This window comes from Gracilinanus agilis, chromosome 3, assembly GCF_016433145.1.
Source record: "Gracilinanus agilis isolate LMUSP501 chromosome 3, AgileGrace, whole genome shotgun sequence".
NCBI classification, from domain to species: Eukaryota; Metazoa; Chordata; class Mammalia; order Didelphimorphia; family Didelphidae; genus Gracilinanus; species Gracilinanus agilis.
Genome location: NC_058132.1, coordinates 64,511,600 through 64,534,808, shown reverse-complemented (window position 1 = coordinate 64,534,808; position 23,209 = coordinate 64,511,600). Strand labels below are relative to the sequence as shown.

The 23,209-nt window shown below is 48.6% G+C and overlaps 1 protein-coding gene across 2 annotated transcripts in view; it reads right to left on the bottom strand.

Moving 5' to 3' along the window:
• RPS6KA1 (ribosomal protein S6 kinase A1) overlaps positions 1-23,209 on the bottom strand; it is a 59,898-nt gene that overhangs the window by 23,213 nt on the left and 13,476 nt on the right. The window contains exons 1-6 of one of the 2 annotated variants that reach the window (XM_044671366.1): positions 6,128-6,253; positions 3,747-3,863; positions 3,447-3,528; positions 2,098-2,178; positions 1,427-1,506; positions 913-1,019 (exon numbers count right to left, since the gene is read on the bottom strand). In XM_044671366.1, the coding sequence (XP_044527301.1) occupies positions 913-1,019; positions 1,427-1,506; positions 2,098-2,178; positions 3,447-3,528; positions 3,747-3,863; positions 6,128-6,253 (593 nt within the window). Of the gene's footprint in view, positions 1-912; positions 1,020-1,426; positions 1,507-2,097; positions 2,179-3,446; positions 3,529-3,746; positions 3,864-6,127; positions 6,254-23,209 lie in introns of those variants that run through there. The other variant, XM_044671367.1, reaches the window with a different exon arrangement.

Genomic DNA, 23,209 nt, shown 5'->3' with positions numbered 1-23,209 from the left:
CCTGGGTCCACAGGAGCCCAAAGAGGAGATCTTCAGCCACTTTCCACCATTAGGCTCTTCTGCTCTACTCTTCCAAAGGGAAGGGACTAGCTGCTGGGCTCCTCTGCCCTCCCTGCATCCAAAATTACCTTTTTTCCTCACTTCCCAAGTCAGATATATTCCTCTGAGGGAGTTAACATAGGACTCAGGTTCAAATCTCACCTCTACCCAACTCTTCCTATCTGTGTGACCTTGAGCAAGTAATTTCATCTCTCGAAGGCTCAGATTCCTCACTGTAAAATGAGGTGGTTAGGCTAGACCGCTTCGGAGCTCCCTTCCAGTTCTCAGTTGTGGTCCTCTGGGACTTTTTTGCCCAGTTAAGTTACCTTACGAGATATACTAATTCAAACTAAGACGTTAATGATTGGTAATAGCTTAATCATTATCATTATTATCAACCAGCATGTTATTAGGTGTCTAAGTGTTCTACGATAGACTCCACTCCAAAGTACATCCAAACACATTAAGTGTCTGGAATGTGAGCTCAAAGAACCTAGAAAAGGCAAAATATTAGGACAGACAAAGGTTACACCTAGGATGGATCTTAGAGTTTGATCACTTTGTTTTTAACAAGAAGAAAACTGAGATCCAAGAAAAGTTACAGGACTGACTAGAGGTCACATGGTAAATTAGTGGCAGAAATAAGAATCGGGTCCCTGTCTTGGGCTCTTTTCACTATCCTGCATTGACTCTTCCCATAAGAAAAGGAGTCTGAAAAGGCCAATGATTAGTCCAAAGAAATGGGGCACTGATAGTGGGATTTCAGGCCTTGTCCTGGTGACAAGCTAAGGGAGAGGCTCTCTGGAGACTATTCTGGACCCCATTTTGGCCCATCGTGGCAGTCTCCCCAACCCACAGCCATCCCATACGTACTTCTCAGGCTTGAGGTCTCGGTAAATGATCCCCAGTTTATGGAGGTGATCTAGGCCCAGAGCCAGCTCAGCCAAATAGAACTTCACATCTTCTTCTGTGAACATGACCTGGGGATGGACAGGCTCAGGAAGTCCTATGATGCTCAGCTGCCCGAACCCACCCCAACCAAGCCCACTAGCAAGGTCAGGAAGACTAAAGGGGCCGGAGGAGAAAGAGGCAGCCTGGCTCTCCCATATTCCTCCCAGCCTGCCTGGGCTCTGGAGGCTTTCCTTCTTGAGGGTGTAGTCCGGGCTGCCCTTCTAGAATGCTCCCAGATTCCTCAGGCCCTCCTGGCCCCTTCAAAGGCTTGGCCATTTAGGCCCATGGGTAAAGTTCCCCAGGGGATTTCCTTAACTACTCCTTTTTCCTCTTCGTGCCCCTATATAGGGCACAGGCTTTCAGACCTCAATTCAGAGGCTGCTCTTTGGTTGGCAGAACTGCAGAGAGCCATGGGGCTGGCCAGGAGGACACTTACCTCTTTGGAGAGTCGTGTAAAGAGGTCTCCTCCCCGGAGAAAGTCCAGGATGAGATAGAGCTTCCCCTCGGTCTGGAAGGCTGAAGCAGAGGGAACAAGTGTCAAGGGCTGTATGCCCAGCTCAAGCTCCTAACACTGCCACCAGGGGACTAAAAGCTTGGCAGGACTCAGAGGTGGGCATACATTGCCCCCTCTGGCCAGTGGAGCTAGATGTTGAGGGGCTGGGAGGAATGGGCAGTGCCCACTGGGCCTAACAAGTAGGCAATATCCATTTATTAAGCACCTACTATATGCCAGGCACTATGCTAAGCACTGGGGGTACAAAAAGAAGCAAAAGCCAATACCTATCCTTGAAGTGAGATTCACAATTTAATGAGGCAGTGGGGAATGTGATTGATTTTTTATTATTGAGGGAGGAAGACTGCCTGGCCACCTAAGGCAGAGAGAAAATATATGTGGGGGGGGGGGCAATATGCCACTGCAGCTCTGGTTGGGGTTCTTCCCATTCCTCAACTCCAACCCCCAAAGGAAGTCAAAGGCTGATCAAATATGGAGGGGAGGTGTCTGTCTGTCTGTCTCTCCCTCCCTCCCTTCTTCCCTCCCTCCCTCCCTCTTTCTCTGGCTCTTTGTCTACATTGATAGTAGAGAAGGAACTTGGGGGTTGAGCTCACCATAGTGAAGCTTCACCACGAATGGGTGGTTGACGTCAGCTAGGATGTCTCTCTCCATCTTGGTCCTGACTCGGTCACGAACTTTCAGGTGTGGGGAAAGAGAGGCCAAATCACCCAGTGCTCCCTTCCCAGGGACCGGGAGGTAGAGGCTCAAGGCACTGATCCACATGCTTTTCCCTTCTTTCCTTAGCTTTGACCCCAGTTCAGCCCTCCTCCCTTTTAGACTCCAGAGACAACCATCTGGACTCAGCTGGGAAGTCACTGAGAAAAGGCTCTCCTCCAAGAGTCATTCCTGGCGAACTCCATCTAACTTGGCTTCCCATCCTTCTAGGCTTATCCTGCAGTACTATGACCTCCCTTTAGACATTGTCTTCCAGGCAAATAGGTCCCCTTGGGATTCTCCAATCACAACAGTCCATCTTCCACCCCCATACCCATCTCCCTCCTTCAGCTTCCTCCAGTTCCAGGATGCCATCTCTAAGGTCTCTTTCAGCTCTGATATTCTATGTTCAAAGGTTCCTCCTAGTTCTGATAGTCTATGTGCTAATGTTCCTCCCAGCTCTGACATTCTACATCCTAAGGTCTGCCTCACTCTGATATTCTATGTTCAAAGGTTCCTCCCAGCTCTAACCTTTTGTGCTCTGAGTTCTAAGGTCCCTTCCAGTTCTGATATTCCCTGTTCTAAGTTTCCTTCTAGCTCTGACGTTGTATGTGCTAAGGCCTGTCCCAGATCTGACATTCTCTGTTCTAAGGGCCCTTCCAGCTCTGGGGAGTAGCTTGCCCATCAGTTCTGTCCTGCAGAGATAACAGTTTAGCCACTGTGTGGAAGGTACTTTATGGAAGGAGAGATTGGATGCAGGAGACCAGTGAGGAGAGGGTTACAACAGTCTAGGCAGGAGATGGTGAAGAACTGAATTAAAGTGGTTGTGCCTGGAGAGATGGGGATGTTGAGGCACAACTGACAAGACAATTAACTAATTTAAAAATTATTTTAAAAATATCTCTTTCAGCTCTGACATTTTGGGCTCCTATGTCATTCTTCTAATCAAGAACTCGAGATGGCTGCTGGCTGCCAATTTGATGAAGGTCACACTTCTAGTCTTAGCATTCAAGGCCCCACCCTACCCTGCTCAGCTTTATCTCCCTTTGCTCACTCACATATATTCCACCTACAGGGTCCTGAAGTCTGTCTCTGAAGATGGGCCCTATCTCTTCAGACTAAGGACTCCTCAAGGGTGGGGCTTTGTCCCTCCCATCAGAACCAGGGTTCCCCAAGAACCGGAATTATGTGCTTTTGCCCTGGTTCCACAGAGCTAGCAGCCAGCCAGCCAGCCAACTAGCCCCCTTACCTTTCAAGGTTGCTTTCTTTAGCACCTTCATGGCATAGAGGTGTCCATTGTCTGGGCGGGTGATCTTCCTCACCAGAAAGACCTAGAGAACATGGAAGAAGAGAATGTCAAGCCTGGGAGAGGAAGGGAGGAAAGGGACCAAAGTGAAGCCTAGAACAACTTGAGAATTCTACCTTTCTGCCTAAATGCAGTCTTCCTTCCTCCCACCCCCCAACTTTAGAACTCAGCCACTGTGAGCAAGTGCCTGGACGCAGCTCCCAAGCCACTTGCCAGGTCTTCTCTAATAGCCAGAGTACTCACTTTGCCAAAGGAGCCCTGGCCCAGGACCTTTAGGAGCTCAAACTGGGATGGGTCAGCCTTTTCTGAGCCCTCCTTCACATGGTGAGTAATGGAGATCTCTTTGACAATGCCGTCATCCTGAGGGTAGGGAGAAAGAACACATGGACAGTCACTAAATGGAGCTGGTAGGAGGATGGGTGTATGTGGCAGGGCTGAGGATCTCTGGGAATAACACCGGGCAAATGCTGAGTTAACACATTCCCTTATCCTAAGCCCCCATTCCCTCATGCCTAGTCCGCAGGCCCACCAGGTACACAGCCACAGAATGCCACATCTGGGAAAGCCCTCAGATGACAGAATGTCAGAGAATGTCAGGAGTGGAGGGGCCTTAGAACACACAATGTCAGAGCTTAGAGGGTCCTTGAAGCATATAAATGTATATATATATCATAGCCCATGCAATAGCAGTACTGGGAAGGACCTTTGAACACAGACTTCAGAGCTGGGAGAGACCTCAGAACAGAAAATGTCAGAGCTGGGGGAGACCTTAGAACACAGAATGTCAGAGCTGGGAGAGACCTTAGAACAGAGAATGTCAGAGCTGGAAGAGACCTTAGAACAGAGAATGTCAGAGCTGGGGGAGACCTTAGAACACAGAATGTCAGAGCTGGGAGAGACCTTAGAACAGAGAATGTCAGAGCTGGGGGAGACCTTAGAACACAGAATGTCAGAGCTGGGAGAGAGGACTATTTAGGATTACAGAATTATAGACTGAGAGCTGGAAGAGAATTCAGAGACCATTTAGTCTACCCCTCTCGTTTTACAGAAAAGGAAACTAAGCCCCAGAGAAGGAAGTGACCTCCTCAAGGTCACACAGGATTTCAGTGGCAGAGCCAATTCTCTTGACTCTCAGGGTAGAGTTCTTTCCATTACAACATGGCCAGGGCTGCTCCCAGGAGTTCAGGTAGGCACTGCCAGGTGGTTGCCTGGCACAGAGTACTCTTGTTTAATAAAGCCAGCTGCCAGAAGGAAAGGAAGCTAAAGAGGAGGTGTGAGCATCTTTCACTCCCTCTTTTCCCCTCAAACCTGGGCACCAGCAAAGGCAACAGTTGGGCACCCTTGTTTCATTGGCACAACAAGAGGAGGCTGCTGGCCAACATGGGCATCACCCATCTGCCAAGCCGCCTGGGCCCCTCGTGCATGGCCAGTACCAGTCCCCAAAGCTTCAGTGCCCTGGCATAGATTCAACTACCCAGCTGGAGCTTGGGGAAGGAGGATCCAAAGCAGGGTGGGGACCCCTCTGCTGGATCACAGTGGTGATCACCCTGCCTGAGCTGTTTTGCTCCTCCCCTCTCCCCGGAAGGGCTTGGACCGAGCTGGGGGGAGGAGAGGGGAGGAAGAGGAAGGTTCTGGGCAGCATTTGTTTTGGCTACAATAGGAAGTGCAGTTCCTTCTCTCTGTCCTCCTTCCTTCATTCTATCTATCTTTGCCAAAAGCCCCAAGTCTTGGCTTGGTTGATAGCTTTTCTCACCAGTCTTGCTTGGCCCAGGAGGCCACCAGGCTGGTGTCCAGAGAGCCTTTGGGGTAGTACCAATAGCTTCCATGTTCCTCTTGAAATGGGGGATACCCATTACTTGATAGCAGGTTCCATGTGGGAAGGAAGCACTCAGAAAGCTCTTGGGGTACATGCCAGCTTAAATGGGGGTGTACTGAGTGAGCCTCAGTCAGACTGCCTAGGTATGCCCATCCCCTACCAGGCTTCCTTATCGTTTCTACAACGGTATACTTCAATCCTCCCCCCACAAGCCCTCTTCCAAGTCCAAAGATGTCCCAGACTCCCCTACAGTTTCCTTAAGTTCCCGTCTGTACACATACAGTCTCCCTCCAGCAGCCCTGTCTATCCCTAAACAACTTGTGCCAGCCTCTTTGCCAACCCCAGTTGGCACCAAATGGGAACCTGGATACTAGCTTAGGCATCGGCCCTGGATGGGACCCAGGCTGGAGCAGGAGACCCAAGAAGCCTGGACCCTCCCACAGACCCCAGCCACGATGAGATGCGCTGAGGATGGGAAGAGGCCACTTTCCCCATGGCCTGCCCCAGAGACAGACACATATGCAGACCCAAAGACACACACACACACACACACACACACACACACACACACACACACACACACACACACACACACACACAGAGGCTTTCCTAAGAACACCTGTTCTAGAAGGATGACGAACCAAAGTCCAAAGAGAAAGGAAGTCCTTCCTCTTGGCCTCTCTTCCCTCCTGGCCTCTTCTTCCTGAGCATCTCCCCCCACCCATATCCTTTACTGGGTCTCTCCTCCTTCCTCCCGGCAGCTCCCTCACGTGTCCCTTCTACCCTCTCCCTCCCAGCCATCACTCACTGTGTCCTGGCTCAGGCTGGGGCCCAGGGTGGGCACTGCTGCCCCCCCAGGCCTCGCCCGCTGTTTCCTGAGCAGCCAGAGGTTGAATAAGGCCCGGAAGCGGGGCAGCTTCGGATCCCGTTCCATCCTCCCATCCCACAGGCTCCACTCCATCCACCTGCTGGGGCTGCCCGCCGCCCTGGCACCATGGCAGGTGGTAGGCCTGGCAGGCCACTGCTCCCAGGGAGGCCCGGCGGAGCAGGCGGATGTTCGGGGCGGGGGCCAGACTAGCCTAAGCTGAGCCTGGCACCAATCACTCATCGCCTGTGGTTTCCCTGCGCTGAGCTCGCCCCCTTCCTTCACTTGCTTGCCTCAGTCACCCTTCAAAATGCAGGAAGCACTTGCTTGCCTGATCTCTTACCCCTCCCCGTGGCCTAAAGCCGATGGAGCCTCAGAGAGACCCAGGGAAAGCCCAGTATCCAGCCTGGGAAAGGCCAGAGAAGCAGGCAGAGCTGCCCAAGGGAGTCACCCCAGACCTGAGGGTCAGGATGCTTGGGGCCCCGCAGCTCTGCCAAATCTACCGTGCTGAGCATCCAAGGAGCCAGGTTCAAATCCCCTCTCTGCTATGTGCTACCTCTGTTCCTTAACCTCTGCTTCTCTCAGGGTCCCATTCTGTAAAATAAAGGCAGAAAGGTGGCCGGTCGTAAAAGACCTCAGTTCAGATCCTGCCTCAGACTTACAGAGGTGTGAACCTGAGCAAATCGGCCAACCTCACTCAGCCTCAGTTTCTTCCTCTCTAAAATGGGGGTAATAACTATATACCTCCTAGGGTGGTTGTGAGAATCAAATAAGAGAATATTTATTAAGAGCTTTATGAAGCTTCAGGCACTATGGAAATGAAAGGTATTATTAGTTATGGTCCTCTCCAGATGTGACCTAAGGAGGCAACAAGGAGGAACCCAAAGACACATGAGTTTTCCTAAAAACAACTGTTCTTAGGTTACATATATCTCCTCCTGCTTCTTTTCTTCAGTGAGGGAGGCAAAGAATCCTCCACTGCTCAACAATGTCTTCAGACCCTCACTCAAGGCTACCTGGGCCCTTGGGTAGTTACTTCCCCTCAGTTTCTCAGCCTCAGTTTCCTTCTCTGGAGTCTGAGAAGGCGGTACCCGATGACCTCTGAGGTCCCCTCCAGCTTGAAATCTGTGACACTGATTTGAAATTGGCCATAATCAATGAGGAGGAAAAACAGTGATGATTCTGGCTGCCAGCTCAGAGTTGAGGTTCAGGGGAGTCTGTCAAGGCTGATGCCCAGAGAGTGCCTCCGACTGGGCATGGGGGTACCCCCGGGATGAGGTCAGTCTTTCACTCCTTCCCTAGGGAATAAGCTGAGACCTTCACTGTGGCCCAGGCCCCTCCTCTGCTGGACCTTTGTCCTGGCTCTCTGCTCGCTTTTAGGGAGCACAGAGCTCCCTGCTGATGTCTCCACAGCCCTGGCGATGCCCTGTACAGCCCAGATGGCCTCATCATAGCTGCTGCCTAAACAGTGACAAACGGGGGGGCTCTTGCTGATCCTCAGATGACCCCAGGGACAGGGCATTGGAGGACCTCAGTTCGGGTCCCAGCGCTATTGCTTATTGCTTATGAGCCCTTAAGTAAGTCATTTAACCCTGGGGCCTCAGTTTCCTCACATGTAAAATGAAGGGGCTACACTTGACCTCTAGGGACCCTTCCAGCTTGGGTTCAGGCTCTTAGTAGAACCATTTTCTCAACCCACCTTGGTTTTCTAAATTTGCCTTCCAGGGTTTCCAGCATCTAACCCTGGTCCTTTTCTCCTTTCCCCTGTTGTTTGGTGGAATGGTTTGCTTAGGGTGGGATGGGGACTCAGTTGGGGGGACCAGGGACCCAAGGCAATCTGGACCTGAGGCTGGGATGGGGGTGCAAAAGATTAATCGGGATCCAAGCCTTGGGGGCAGGGAAACAGGGCTCCAGGTGTCAGGAAGACAGAGGTTGGGTTGTGGGCTGTGGGGGAAGATTACAGGACGATGCTGGGAGCCACATCCTGTCCAGTTCACGGCACTGCCTCTCTCCCCTGGGGTTAGCATAGGGGCTTCCGACTTTGGCAGCCCAGACCTTCTGTAGCTCCTCCCCTGTGTCAAGTATGGGGCAAAGGGGACCTTTCCCCCCGAACCCCAGGAGAGAGCAGGCAGTGGTATTCATAACCACGAGTGCCTGCTGCCAATGTTGCTTCTACTGGTCCCCTGGGGATCCACCCCCCAGGAGGCAGACGGGGGAGGTGGCCCAGCCCCCAACTCTCCCAGGGGACACAGGGCCAGGCTCTCCCCTGAAACATCAGCTTCTCCCCTGTTGGGCTCTTACCTTCTGGGTGCAGGAGGTCGAATCTCTCTCTGTCCAGGGGACATCTGTGGAAGCCTGCATAGTGGAGGAGTATGTCAGTGCCGGGGGAGCTGGAGGGCCCCACTCACTTCTGCTTTTTCAATCTCCCCAGCTTGAGGAAGGAAGGGGGGTGTGTAGCATAGGGTCTTGGGTCCCTCCCCACCTCTCACACTTCCCTCTTTGGGAAGGAGAAGGGAACGGGAGTACAGTCCTGCTTCTATATCTAGCTGTGTGACTCTGGGTAAGTCATTGACCTTTCAAGGTCTGTTTTCTCTTCTTGCAAAGGAAAAGAGTTGGGCTAGATGATCTCTAAGGTTTGAAGATCTTCCAGCCCCAACATTCTATGCTCCAAGGCCCCTCTTAGTCTAACATTCTATGTTCTAAGGGCCCTCCCAGCTCTGACATTCTTTCTGGGTCCTAAGCTCTGACATTCTTTGTTCTGACACTCATTTCTGACATCCTGTGTCCTAAAGCCATTCCTAGCTCTGACAGACATTCTGTGCTCTAAGGATTCTCCCAGCTCTGACATTCTCTGTTCTAAGATCTCTCCCAGCTCTGACATTCTCTGTTCTAAGATTTCTCCCAGCTCTGACATTCTGTGTTCTAGGATCTCTCCTAGCTCTGACATTCTGTGTTCTAGGATTTCTCCCCTCTCTGACATTCAATGCTCTAAGAGTCCTCCCAGTTCTGGTATCCTATGATTCTCTGAATAGATTCTGTTCTCCAAAGGTCAAGCCTGAAAAAAGGAGAAAGAAGTGGCTCACATGACAAGAGCATAAGGAATGCCCATTTCCATGTCTGGTTGAACAGAAGAGAATGACTAGTCCAAGGTCATGCAAAGCTTTGAAGGAGAGCAAACCCAGGAATCCTGCTACTCTACATGCCCCCTAAAGCCTAGGGTCCTCTCCTCGTGGCCTGGGAAAGTGGCCCCTGGCATAGGTGGGAAGCACTTGGGTCTCAGAAGCTAGGAGAGGCACAACTCCCTAGGATATCCCCTCCCATCATATGGGCCAGGCAGGAATGGCCATCCTGAGCTGGAAGGGCCTTCAGAGCTTGTCCACTCAGGCTGACCACCTCACTGTACAGATGAGAGCTGTGATCTCACAGGGATTAGGTGATAGAGGTGGGATTTGAACCCAGGATTTCCTGTCTTTAAATCCATCCCTCTATCCACTACACTTCTTCCAGGGGATAGCCTACCCAAACATGAGGCGAGGGTCTGGGCATGGGGCATACATCTGTACATGAGGGCTTGGGCCAAAGCTGCTCTTCCCCCTTCCAGAAGGGAAGCCCGGGGGAAGGGGCTGCTCTGAATCCTGTCTCATCTGTGTGACGAGATTCAATTAGAAAAGCCTTCCAGATACATCAAAGGTATAACTCTGGGGTCCAAGTGTCCAAGAGTGTGGATGTTGGTGGTGTGGAAACTGTGGGCCTGAGCAGGACTTTTGGAAGATCAGCCAATAGACTAGCACTAATTAGGCATTTACTGTGGACCAGGCACCGTGTTGGATGTTGACGATACAAAGACAAAAATGAAACAGTCACTGCTCAGTAAAGAGGAAGAAGCCAGGAGAGAGACAAGGGGCCCTGCAGTCTCGGAGAGAAGCCTCTGCTTGTCAGCCTAACCAGGCCTAAGGGATTTTGAAGGGTAGAAATGGGTTTCCCTACCCCTAACTCCCATCTAGCTTTGGCCTCTGTGGGGCCCCCGGGCCTTAGGAAGACACGGGATGCCCACAGGTGGCATGGTACAGAGCATAACAGGCCAGCCTCTGACACTCACTAGCTAGGATCCTGAGCAAATTGGCTCAGTTCTCCCTGGAATTGCTAATGAATGAATGCCTTCCCTCTGGGATGATTTCTCATTTATACTGGATCTCCCTGGTTTGTACAGTTACATGTCTGCCTGTTGTCTCTCCCTTTAGATTATAAGCTTCTTGAAGGCAGGGATGGTGTTTCTGTTTCTTCTTGTATCCCTGGTGCTTAGCACATAGCCGGCACCTAAATGACCATTAATAATACAGTCCTGGGGGCATCTGGGTGGCTCAGTGGATTGGGAGCCAGACCTAGAGACAGGAGGTTCTGGGTTCAAATTTGACTTGAGATACTTCCTAGCTGTGTGACCCTGGGCCAGTCACTTAATCCCCCCATTGCCTAGCCTTTACTGCTCTTCTGCCTTGGAACCAATACATAGTATTCATTCTAAGACAGAAAGTAAGGGTTTAAAAAAATAATACTACAGTCCCTTGAAATAATATGGCAGTGCTCTACCTTTCAGGGTTACCATAAGGGGAATACTGTGTATCAATAAGCCAATGAACATTTATTAAGCTCCTACTACATGTAAAAGTATTAAGCTCTTATTATGTGTCAAATACTGTGCTAGGTGTCGGAGTATAAAGACAAGAAAGAGTCCCTTCCCTCAAAGAACTCCCATTCTAACAAGAGAAATGGCATGTGCCCAGTTAAGTACACCTGAAATAAATGTGAAGGAAACACAGACGGCTGCTTGGATGAGGAGAGGAGGTTCATAGGGAACTCTGGTAACCCTGGAAGAGTAATATAATATATAATTACATACCCATGTATGTATGTGTGTGTATATATATATAGGGGAGGCCTTGGGAGAATCAAGGGACTGAGCCAGAAGGGCTGGGGCAGGAAGAAGTGGGCTGTATGATCACTGTGGAATCAGTGACCCCTGGGCTTTGCGGCTGAATCTAGACGAAGAGATCACAGGCAGAAGCACTGACAGCCTGCCCTCTCTCCAGGTCATCTACATTGTCCTTCGGGGGTCAGACAGAGACAGAGAGAAAGTGAGAGGTGGCAAGAGACAGAGAAAGAAAAAGAGAAACAGAGATAGGGGTACAGAGAAAGAAAACAAGAAAGGAAAGACAGAAAAGGGAAAGAAGAAAAGGGAGAGGAGAGAGGCAGAAAAAGAGATAGGTTAAGGGTGGGGAGAGAGACAGAGAGAGAGAAGGAGAGAGAAGTGGGGCAGAAGAGACAGGAGAAAGAGAGGGGCGAGGAGGGCAGGCCTAAGGAATTCTGAAGAATGGAGAGGTATCCACAGTCCAATCTAACCCACTCCAATGGGCTTCAGCAGGAGTTGAGGCAAGACAGAGGGATGTCCATAGGTTCCTTGATTTGGCCACTGTCTAGAAGACTCTAGAGGGAGGTTGGACCCTTGGGATAAGTGCTAATTGCTCCTACCTGCTGCCATCAGACCTCCACCTTGACCCTGAGAGAGGTAACAGTTCTTCCCTATTAGAGATCCTCCTGGAGTTCTCCCCAATCCCCCATACCCATGTTGCCTGGAGGTTCATGCTACCCTTCCACCATATTCTTTTGCATAGATCTCAGAATCATAGACAGAGTTGGAAGGGATATTAGAGGTCACTGGGCCTAACTTCTTCATTTTAGAGATGAAAAGACTGAGGCCCAGACAGTTGAAGTGACTTGCCTGGGATCACCCAGCTAGTAAGTGTCTGAGGAAAGATTTCTTTTCCTGGCTTCAAGCTCTGTGTCCTCTTCACTATATCATGCTGCCCAGAGGACAAGCCCTTTGGGCCCTTGTAGGACCCAGACCTGAGGAGTTAAAATCCAAACCCCTTTGCCTGGCATTTCAGGCCCTTCACACTCTGGTTTCAGTCTCTTTTTCTAGGCTCACAGTCCATTTCATCATCTTCACTCACTTTAAACCAGCCAAACCTGCCCATTCCCAATATGTCATCTCTCATCTCCCAGCCTTTGCCTGGAAGGCTCTCCCTCTTCACTTTCACTTCATAAAACTTAAGCTCCCGGAGGGGAAGGAGTCCTTGACTTTTGTCTTTGTATCCCCAGTGCCTAGCACAGTGCCTGGTCCACAGTGAGTACATAAGAAATGTTTCTCAACTGGTCAACAGAATTCCTGGCTTCCTTCAACCCTTAGTGCAGGTGCCCTTTGCTCAGAAATTACTTTTAACATATTTGTAATTTCTATGTTGTTTCTTACTTCCCCCAACTTTCATAAAATGTAATCTCCTAGAAGGCAGGAACTGCCTCTCTTCTGATGGGTGTCTATCTCTAGGGGCCAGGACCATGCCTGGACCAGGAGGAGCAGGGGACCATCTTTGCAAAGTTTCCCCATTTCCTTTTTCTTCATCTCCCCTTTCTTCTTCAGGCAGTTTAAAATGAAACTCAGGAGAAACGGCCTTTTGGACACTCAGATCCAACCCTACCCTAGAGTTCAAATCTCCTTTAGTCACAATTATGAGCTGTGTGTCCCTAGACAAGTCACCTCCTCTTCTCTGGGCCTGTTTTCTAGTTTGTAAAATGAAGGGATTGGGCTCAGGGGCTTCTAAGGTCCCTTCCAGCTCGCTCTCCACCTGGAATCCCATGATCCCCTCCTATGCACTTGGGAGAGAAGCCTGAGTCTTTCCTGATAAGACCAGAGATCCACAGACCCTTCCCTGGGCCCAGGTTCTGGGGATTCCCAGAACTGTGGAATGGTTAGTGAGAAGAGCCTCTGGGGACCATTTGGTCCAGCATTCTCATTTTACATATACTGAAACTGAGGACCAGAGAAGAAGTGACTTGACCCAGGGCTCACAATATAGCTTGAAGGCTCCCGGAGGATAGATTCCTGGCTCACATGTGGGTTCTTGTCCCATCTCTGAGACATCCTGGAGAGAGACCCTGGACAAGCCTCCTAACCTCTCAGTGGTCCAGGCCATTTTCTAAGACTCTATGAGCTGCAGGGGCAGCTAGGTGGCTCAGTGGCTAGAGAGCCAGGCCCGGAGACAGGAATTCTGTCCTGGGTTCAAATTTGGCCTTGGACACTTCCTAGCTGTGTGATCCGGGGCAAGGAACACTTAAGAAGAGCCCTTGCTGCTCTTCTGCCTTAGAAGCAATGTTAAATACTGGTTCCAAGGCAGAGGAACAGTGAAGGCTAGGCAAGGGTCCCTGGAAGGAAGTGCCCACCTAGCTGTCCCCATCTCCTGACTCTTAATTGAGTGGGGAGGAAAGATCAGGCCCATGGTTTGCCCCCCTGCCTCAGGCCTAAAGCATACCTCCTCTCCCCCACTCTGCCCTGGATGTCACCAAGCAGCAGCAAGGATGCAGGAGGAACCCCCCTCTGCCTGCCTTCCAGGACGAGGAAGTCTTGCATATGGCGGCTGAGAACGCCCTGGGCAGCCAGAGGGGGTCCTCCTGGGCAATGGGCCTGGATGTGTGCCCCCTAGGAAGGCGGGGAGGGAGTGGAGGCACAGCCATGGTGGCAGGAGACCCCGGACACTCTGCCAGGCCCTTACAGGGGACTCTGGCCGTCCCACTGGCAGAGAGTGGGAGCAGGAGGGATTAGGGTTTTGTAAACAGGAAGAGAAAGGGTGGGGGCTTGGGGGAAGAGAACGAGTCTGAAAATAGACAGCTGCAGCGGCTTCAAAAGGGGATGAGGCCAGCGGATGGAGGGTGCCTCGTGCTGACCCTAGCCTGGGGCTAACGTCTATGTCCCAAAGGAGACGGGGGCCCACTACCTCCTGCTCCCAGGCAGCTGCCCCCTCCACAGCCCTGCCTGAAGGGAAGCCCGGGGTCCCTTCTTCCCCGTCCCTCCTCCGGGGCTGCCTTCTGATAAAGCCCTCAGATGACACAATCACTCAGACAGCTATGGTAAGGGATGGAGAAGAACATATGTAAACAAAGAGAAGGTGATCATGGGCAGAAGGAGGGAACGCTGACAACTTGAGTGATGGAAGGAGAATCAAAGAAGGCTTCACTGAGTATATGGATGGGTAAAAATAAGGATCTTCCTCAGAGGGCAGCTAAGTAGCAGCTGAGTAGAGGTTGGCCTGGAGTCAGGAAGGCCTGAGTTCAAATTCAGCCTCATATACGTTATTAGCTGTGTGACCCTGGATAAGTCACTTCACCCTGTTGGCCTCAGTTTCCTCATCTACAAAATGAGCTAGAGAAAGAAATGGCAGACTACTCCAGTGTCTTTGCTGTGTGACTCTGGGCAAGTCGCTTCATTATGTTGGCCTCAGTTTCTTCATCTACAAAATGAGCTGGGGAAAGAAATGGCAGACTAATCCAGTATCTTTGCTGTGTGACCCTGGGCAAGTCACTTTACCCTGCTGGCCTGACTTTCCTCATCCATCTCTGAGCTGGAGAAAGAAATAGCAAACCATTCCAGTGCCTTTGCTAGATGACTCTGGGCAATTCACTTCATGATATTTGCCTCGGTTTTCCCATCTGTCAAGTGAGCTGGAGAAGGAAATGGCAGACCATTCCAGTGTCTTTGCTAGATGACCCTGGGAGAGTCACTTCACCCTGTTGGCCTCAGTTTCCTCATCTGTCAAATGAGCTAGAGAAGGACATGGCAAACCACTCAAGTATCTCTGCCAAGGAAACCCCAAATGGGGTCACAAAAGAGTCACACGTGACTGAAAAATGACTGAACAATACCACTTCCTCTGAACTCCAGCATTAGAAAGGTTGGATTTGGAGTGAGAAGACTCGAGTCACATCCCTCAAGTGACAGTAGCCAATTCAGCATCCTCTTCTGGAAGATGAGTGGGCTTGAACTAGAGGGTCTCTGGGGCCCCTTCCGGCTTTCAATCTCTGATCCCAGCCCAGACCCTTACCAGCTGTGTGACTGTGGACCATCAAGGAATGAATCCAGAAGTATTTCATAGTTAATATGGAAATCGATTTTGACTGATCGTACATGTATAACCCAGGGGAATTGCTTGTCAGCTCTGGAATCTAGGAGGGAAGAGGGGAGGGAGACAACAAGAATCACGGAACCATGGCGGGTGGAGGGGATTTAAAAATAAAATAAAATTTAGAATAAAAGAAGTTTTTAATAGACATTTGCTATGAGCCAGGCACTAGAAACATAAAACCAAAAGGGAAACAATGCCTGCCCTCGAGGAGCTGGCGGTCTAATGAGGGAGACAACACACACTGTTGCATATAGATAAGACTCTGTAGAATGGTCCAAGGCCATCTGGGGAGGAGGGGACAAGCAGGAAGAAGATGATGGGGTAGAAGCAGGGATAGGGGTGAGCTTTGAGGGAAACGGAGGATTCCAAGAGGTGATGAAGGAGGCCCTTCCACGTGAGGAAGATGGTCTGAAGTGCTGGGTATGAGGAGCCACAGGGCACCTGGACTGGACTAGTGTTCGTGGAGGGATAAAGGGAGGGTTTTTTCCATTGTTTAGTTGGTTTCCAGCTGCGTTTGATTCTTCATGACTCCATTTGGGGTTTTCTTGGCAAAGATACTAGAATGGTTTGCTATTCCCTTCTTGGGCTCATTTTACAGATGAGGAAACGGAGGCCAACAGAGTTAAGTGACTCACCCAGAGTCACACAGTCAAGAGTGGTTTGCCATTCCCTTCTCTGGGTCATTTTATAGATGAGGAAATTGAAGCAAACAGGGTAAAAAGTGACTTGCCCAGGATCACACAGTTAGTGTCTGAGCCTGGATATGAACTCAAGAAAATGAGTCTTCCTGACTTCAGGCCAACACTAACTACTGAGCCACCTAAGGGAGAAGAGGGGGAGATAATGGAGAAGGGAAGGGAAGAAGTAGAAATCAGAAGGAAATATAGGAGGGAGAGAGGGTGGGGAGGGTAGAGAAGAAGAGGAAACTGTTCCTCTGTAGGGGTGTGGGTTGGTATGATTTAACAAGGTGATTTGCTTTCTAAAGCCTTAGTTTCCTCATCTGTAAAATGGGTACAATGGCTTGCCACCTTCACCTTTTTCCTCTCCAACTCCTAGGGGCTCTGTCTGATGGTCCTTTACCTGGGCAGTGATCTCTACTCCCTCCTTCTTTTCTTCACTCCTCTAGTCTCTCCCCTAGGAGCCTCTAACAGAGTAGGTGCTCCAGGAGTGTCTGTGGCCTCACAACCCTCATCTTGTCCCCTCTCCATGCCCCACCCCCACCCCCAGGGAAGAAGAGGAAGAGTCCGAAGGGGAGGAAGCCCTATCACAGTGAAACTCAGGAGGCCCTGGGAACAGAGAAGCCCCCTGCAGGAAGGAGGGGGCTTAGGGAAGGGGGAGTGCAGGGGGCCCCAGCATCAGGCTCTCCCCTTCTGAGGACCCCAGTGCCCACACAAGGAGGTGACTCCCTGCCCCCTCCCTCAGCCCCTTACTCACAGCTGGCTTCATACCCTACCTCACCTCGAAGACGGGTAAGAGGGCTTGCAAATAAGGACGGAGCATCCCCTGGTGGGGACAGAACTGAATGATGGGGAGAGGAGGGACAAAGGGATAAAAGGATCCTAGCCTAGACCTGGGAGAGGCTCTAAAAGCCATCCAGTCCAACTCCACCTCCCTCACCCCATTTTACAGAAGAGGAAATGGAGGCCAAAGGATGTGAAAGGATCCCAAAGAATCACAGGTTGATATAGTAAGAAGGGATTTGAACTCAGGTTCTGTAACTAAATTCTGGCCTCTGAGGTCCCTTAGCACAGTTGTTACAAGGGGTAGCTGGGTGGCTCAGTGAATTGAGTTGGGCCTAGAGATTGGGAGATCCTGGGTTCAAATATGACCTCAGATACTTCCTAGCTGTGTGACCCTGGGCCAGTCACTTAATCCCCCCATTGCCTAGCCTTTACCACTCTTCTGCCTTGGAACTAATACACAGTATTGATTCTAAGACAGAAGGTGAGGGTTAAAAAAAAAGTTTTGACAAACTCAAAGAGAAAATGGATTCTAAACTGTACCTAGAGATCCATGCCGGCATATATTGCCGGTATATAATACCACACATTAACATTATCTGTGTTTTACTTTATTTTTATTTGGTTAAATATTTCCCAGTTGCATTTTAATCTCACTCAAGATTTTTGCAGGCCAGGAGTCTGATACCTTTATCTTCAATTCTAAATTTGTGATTCCATGACTCTAGACCCATGGCTTTCTTCTGGACCACATTCAATTCCTACAGCACTAGAGCTGGGAGGAACCTTAGAACAGAAAATGTCAGAACTGGGAGAGATCTTAGAACCCAGAGTGTCAGAGCTGGAAGGGCCCTTAGAACCCAGAATGTCAGAGGTGGGAGAGACCTTAAAATACAAGAATATTAGAGCTAGGAGGGACCCTTAGAACCTGGGCTGTCCCAGGTAAGAGGGCCCTTAGGACATAGAATATCAAAGGGAATCTTAGAGCACAGAATGTTGGAGCTGAAAGGACCACAATGAGAGACAAATATTAAAACTCAAAATAGAAGTAGTGGATAGAGAGCTGATTCAGACTGAGGAATATCTAGATTCATATCCTGCCTCTGACACTAACTGGCTGTGTGATCCTAGACAAACAATTCCCCTCTTGTGGTATTCCAGGCAATTCTCTAAGCACACATTAAACAGGGAGGTGGGAAACTGCACTGGTGGAGAGTTCCTCACTAAGAGTCTCCTTTCTGCAGGGAAGGTTCACTAAACACAAATGGATCTCATCTAATCCCCTCATTCTACAAATAAACTTAGTCACACAGCTCTTCACTATGAAAGCTAGGATTTGAACCCAGGGCTTCTGACTCCAGAGCTCCTTCCACTGTATCACACTGCCTTTCCCAGCCTCTTGGAGATGTACTCCTGCAGCATCTGGGAACCCCTTGTTAGCCCAGGAGAGTCACACAGGAAATAAATGGAGAACATTCTTAAAATAAAATATGCCCAGGGGAACCAAGCTTTCTCATTGTCAATTCTTCAGGCTGGCTCTCAAGGCCCCTGTCTACAATCTGACCCCAGGAGCCCTCCTCCACTTATTTCCCATTCTTTCCTGGGAGGAATAACATGCTCTAACCAGAATGCTCTCTTCCCTTCTTCCACCCTTTAAACTCCAGGCTGAGGTTAATCGTAGCCTAGGAACAGAAACAATCAGAGCTAAGAGAGGGCTTTTAAGACCCAGAATGTTGGAGGTACAAGGGCTCTTGGCAATTCTCTCCTCTGATCCTTTCATTGGCAAAATGAGGAGACTGAGGCCCAGAGCAATAGTGGGACCTTCCTTTAGCCATTCAATCAATATTTTGCCTTGGCAAATTACTTCCCTATTCTTGGCTTCAGTTTGCTCACAAACAGATGGATCAATAATCAGTCAGTCATGGGGGCAGCTAGATGAAACTGAGAGAGCCAGGCCTAGATACCTGAAATCCTGGGTTCAAATCTAGCTGTGGGTCCCTGGGCAAGTCACTTAACCCCCATTGTCTAGCTCTTTCCACTCATCTGCCTTGGAACTGATACACAATATTGATTCTAAGACAGAAAGTAAGATTTTTTTAAAATCAATCAATCAGATAAGCATTTATTAAGTGCTTCTTATGGCTCAGACCCTGGGCTTAGCACTGGATGAAATCCAAGGAAGAAATGGATGAGGCCTCTGGTACTTCTCTAGCTTTTCTCATCCTCACCAGCCCTGAGGCTCAGCATTCTCTCCCAGCCACCATGTTTGATGGTCCTTTCTGTCTCCCTCCTTGGCTTCTGACGCCTTCTCTTCCTCTCCTTCTCCTTCTCCTTCTCCTTCTCCTTCTCTCTCTCCCCCCCCTTCCTCTCCACTTCCCCCTCACCAGAGACTCATCTGCTCCCAAAGGTTTAAGTGTATTCCCTCCACTAATGAGTCTGTCATTCCTACCTCCATCTAGAACGCATCCACGGCATTCTCTCCATTCCCAGGCCACCACCCTAGTTCAGGTCCCCCCAGTACCTTTCACTGGACTATTGTCATCACCACTTTTCCCTCTCTAAACTCTTAAATTTCTATCTTAGTAAAAATGCTAAGACAGAAGGGCAAGAGCTAGGCAAATGAGGTAAAGTGACTCACCCAGGGACCCTAGCTAGGAAGTGTCTGAGGTTAGATTTAAACCCAGGACTCCAGGCCTGGTGCTCTAACCACCAAGCTACCTTGTTGCCTCCAAATGGTCTCCTAATCTGTTCCTCTCTAATCCACCCTCCATTTAGCTGCTGGAAGTGTTATAATAATTCAGGGCAATTCTGAGGGATTTAGGACAAAGAATGCTGTCCACCTCCAGAAAAAGAACTGTTGGAGTCAGAATGCAGATGAAAACATGATCTTTCGATTGTTTACTTGGGTTTATGTTTTGGGGTTTTGGTTATATATGATTATTCTTTTACAAAAATGAACACTATGGAAATATATTTTGCATGATAATCCACATATAACCCAGAATGAATTGCTTTGCCAGCTCTGGGAAGAGGGAGGGAAGGGAGGAAGGGAGACAATTTGGATCATATGACTGGAAAATTTAGGTGGAAATTTGTTACTACATGTAATTGGCAAAAAATAAAATATATTTATTAAAAAAAATCTGAAGTGTTTTGCTTTAGCACAAGTCTGATTATGTCATTACCCTAAAAAAAAAAATTTCAGTGGCTCCAGATTACCTATAGAATAAAAAAACAAACTGCTCTGCTGGGCACTTAAAATCTTTATTACTTGGTCCCAGCCTCCCTTCTCAGTCTTATTATTCATTGAATGACAAAGTGGAGAGAGCCTGGGCTTCCAGGCAGGAAGACTTGATTTCAGAGTTGGCGTCAGAGTAGCCATATGATCCCAGGCAAGTCTCTTGACTCCTATTAGTCTCAGATTCCTCTTCTGTAAAATGGGGGTAACAACAGCACCTGTTCAGCAGGGTTGTTGTGAAATCATTGTAGAGAGGTTAGCACAACTTGTGCTTGTCACACTGTTGTTCGTTGTGTTCAGCTCTTTGTATGGAGTTTTCTTGGTAGAGATACTGGAATGGTTTGCCATGTCCTTCTCCAGTGGATTAAGGCAAACAGCAGTTAAGTGACTTGTCCAAGGTTACAAAGCCAGTGAACATCTGAGGCCAGATTTGAGCTCAGGTCTTCCTGCCTCCAACTTGCTCTATTCACTGAGCCACCAAAGTGCCTGTCTGGCACATAGTAAATGCTATACAAATGTTAGCTATTATTATTATTACTTTTCTTTACACAGACTATGGTATAGCAAAATGTCCAAACTAGCCCTCTTAGATGAGCAGTGAGAAAAGACCAAGTTGAGATGGAGCAAATATCTTTGCTGGAAACAATAGACTGGAAGCTATTGTAACATCCAGCTCAAGATATCTTCAAGAAGGGAAAGGACAACCATTGGCAGGAAAAAAAAAATCACCGCCCAAGAGGGATGTCCAAGCTGATGCTCAGTACTGCCTAGTGAAGCGGGAGCAGCACCAGGAGAACAATTTCTACAATAACAACACTGGAAAGAGAAACAACTTTGAAAGACTTAAATAGTCTGATCAATCCAGTGAATGGCCACAGGATGGGATGAGGAAGTCTAGTATACTGCCCGTCTCCCGACAGAGAGGTGGTGGACTTTAGAGGCAGACTGAGACGTGCATTTTTTTGGACCTGGCCAATGTGAGAACTGGCTTTGGTCAGTTATGTGAATTATTATAAGGGTTTTTCTCTTCATGGGCAGGACCCACTTATATATATCTATATATCCCTGGGGATCCATGTTTAATTATATTAAGGATTAATATATATATTTAAATATATTTATTAAGTCAACAAGGAGCAATCATTAATTAATTAAATTTTTTTAAGCCCTTACCTTCTGTCTTAGAATCAATACTGTGTATTGGTTCCAAGGTGGAGAAATAGTAAGGGCTAGCTAGGCAATGGGATTTGAGTGACTTGCCCAGGATCACACAGCTAGGAAGTATCTGAGGCCAGATTTGAACCCAAGACCTCCCATCTCTGGGCCTGGTTCTTGATCTAGTAAGTGACCCAACCGCCCCCTCGAAAATATTTATTAGGGCTCTATTATGTGCCAAGTAGTACTAAGTGCAGGGATTCAAAGAAAGGGGCTCACAGCCTAATGTGAGAGACAACATACAAACAACTGTGTACCAATAAGATATCTGCAGGAAAAATCAGGGCATCATCTCTCAGAGGGAAGGCACTAGCATTAAGAGGCTTCTCAAAGAAGGTGAGATTTAACTGGAACTTGAATGAAGTCAGAGAAGCTGAGAAATGAATATAACGAGGGAGAGAATTCCAGGCATGGGAGACAGTCAGTGAAAGTGCCTTATTAAGAACCCTAACATAGAGTTGTTGTTGTTGTTGTTGTTGTTTTGGAACACTCTTCCTTCTATCTTAGAGTCTATACTGTGTATTGGTTCCAAGGCAGAAGAGTGGTAAGGGCTAGGCAATATCGGTTAAGTGACTTGTCCAGGGTCACAGAGCTAGGAAGTATCTGAAGCCAGATTTGAATCTAGGTCTGATTCTCTAACCAGCCGCCCCAAACTGAGCTTTAAAAAAGTTTGCAGAGTGTTTTTACAAATATTATTTTATTTAAGCCTTCTAATAGCCCTGGATGTAGCTCAATTTAGAGATGAGGAAGGAAAAACATTTTCTTTTCTTCATTGAAGAAAAATTGAATTTTTGAAAAAGATATCAGGAATGAACTCATCCAACTACTGACTTATCACAAAACAATCCTGTAGAGCAGGGGTCGGCAACCTTTTTGGCCGTGAGAGCCATAAACGCCACATTTTTTAAAATGTAATTTCGTGAGAGCCATACAGTACTCACAGTGCACGCTCCTATAACAGCGCCTGAAAAAAAAATGGACTTTATAGCTCCTGCAGAAAGAGCCATATCTGACCCTCAAAAGAGCCAGATATGGCTCGAGAGCCACACGTTGCCAACCCCTGCCGGAGGGGGTGAAGCCAAGATGTTGGCTTAGTAGTAGCCAAGGCCGAAAGCTCTCTGGCTATCCTTCCAAACAAAACATCCCTGCATAGCAAGGAAATTCTTGGTAAAATAGTCAAAAAGGAGGCAGGTGAGCTGCTCAATGGATTGAGAGTCAGACTCAGAGATGGGAGGTCTTGGGTTCCAATGTATCCTCAGACACTGCTTAGCTGTGTGACCCTGGCCAAGTCACTTAACCCCCATTGCCTATCCTTTTCTAATATTCTGCCTTGGAACCAATACACGATATTGATTCTAAGGTAGAAAGTAAAGAGTTTGGGGTTTTTTTTGAAAGTAAAGATTTTTTTAAAAAGTCAACAAGAAGAAGCAGGCCTTCAGAAATAATACTGTATGGTCGGCCACATCTTCATAATCACAACCAACCAAAGGGTTCGGGGAATATTGGATCCACTTTGCCTACTGTTTTGTTTGTTATAAAAAAGCCATTTGACTTGATAGAATAAATTCAGCTGTAAAGACTCTCTGCCAACAAGGAGCCGCCCATGCACATGTAAACGTGGTGTGAGATTCTGGGAGAGAAATGCCACCAGAGAAATAGCTTTGTTCAATGATTGACGACATCAAGTGAAGCATGAAACGAGGAGATGTATGTTTACCAAAGGTGCTGGCCATTGGCATGTGAGATGTTCAGCGTGCAATCTGAACAGAAAAGGGATTTCCTAGAGATGGAGGGGACTCATTCAGGGGTGCCTCTCTGGAGAGGACATTTCTACAGAACTCCAGCAGCAAGATCCAGGGCCACCCACCCTGGCAAGAGGGAGACCCCATTTTTTAACCATGGAAAAACCAAGTGGATGAAGAAAGTCTGCTGTTCAGATGCTGAGATGTGTCTGGATGGACAGGGTTGGTTCAACTGGGTGCATCTCCTGGACAGAATTGAAGACGAGGAAGAAAGGAAGCTAAATAAAATTTGGAGGCACGATTGGTACTTTGTGTGAGCCCCAGCTGCTCCCTGAAAACAAAAAAACCCACTATTGGAA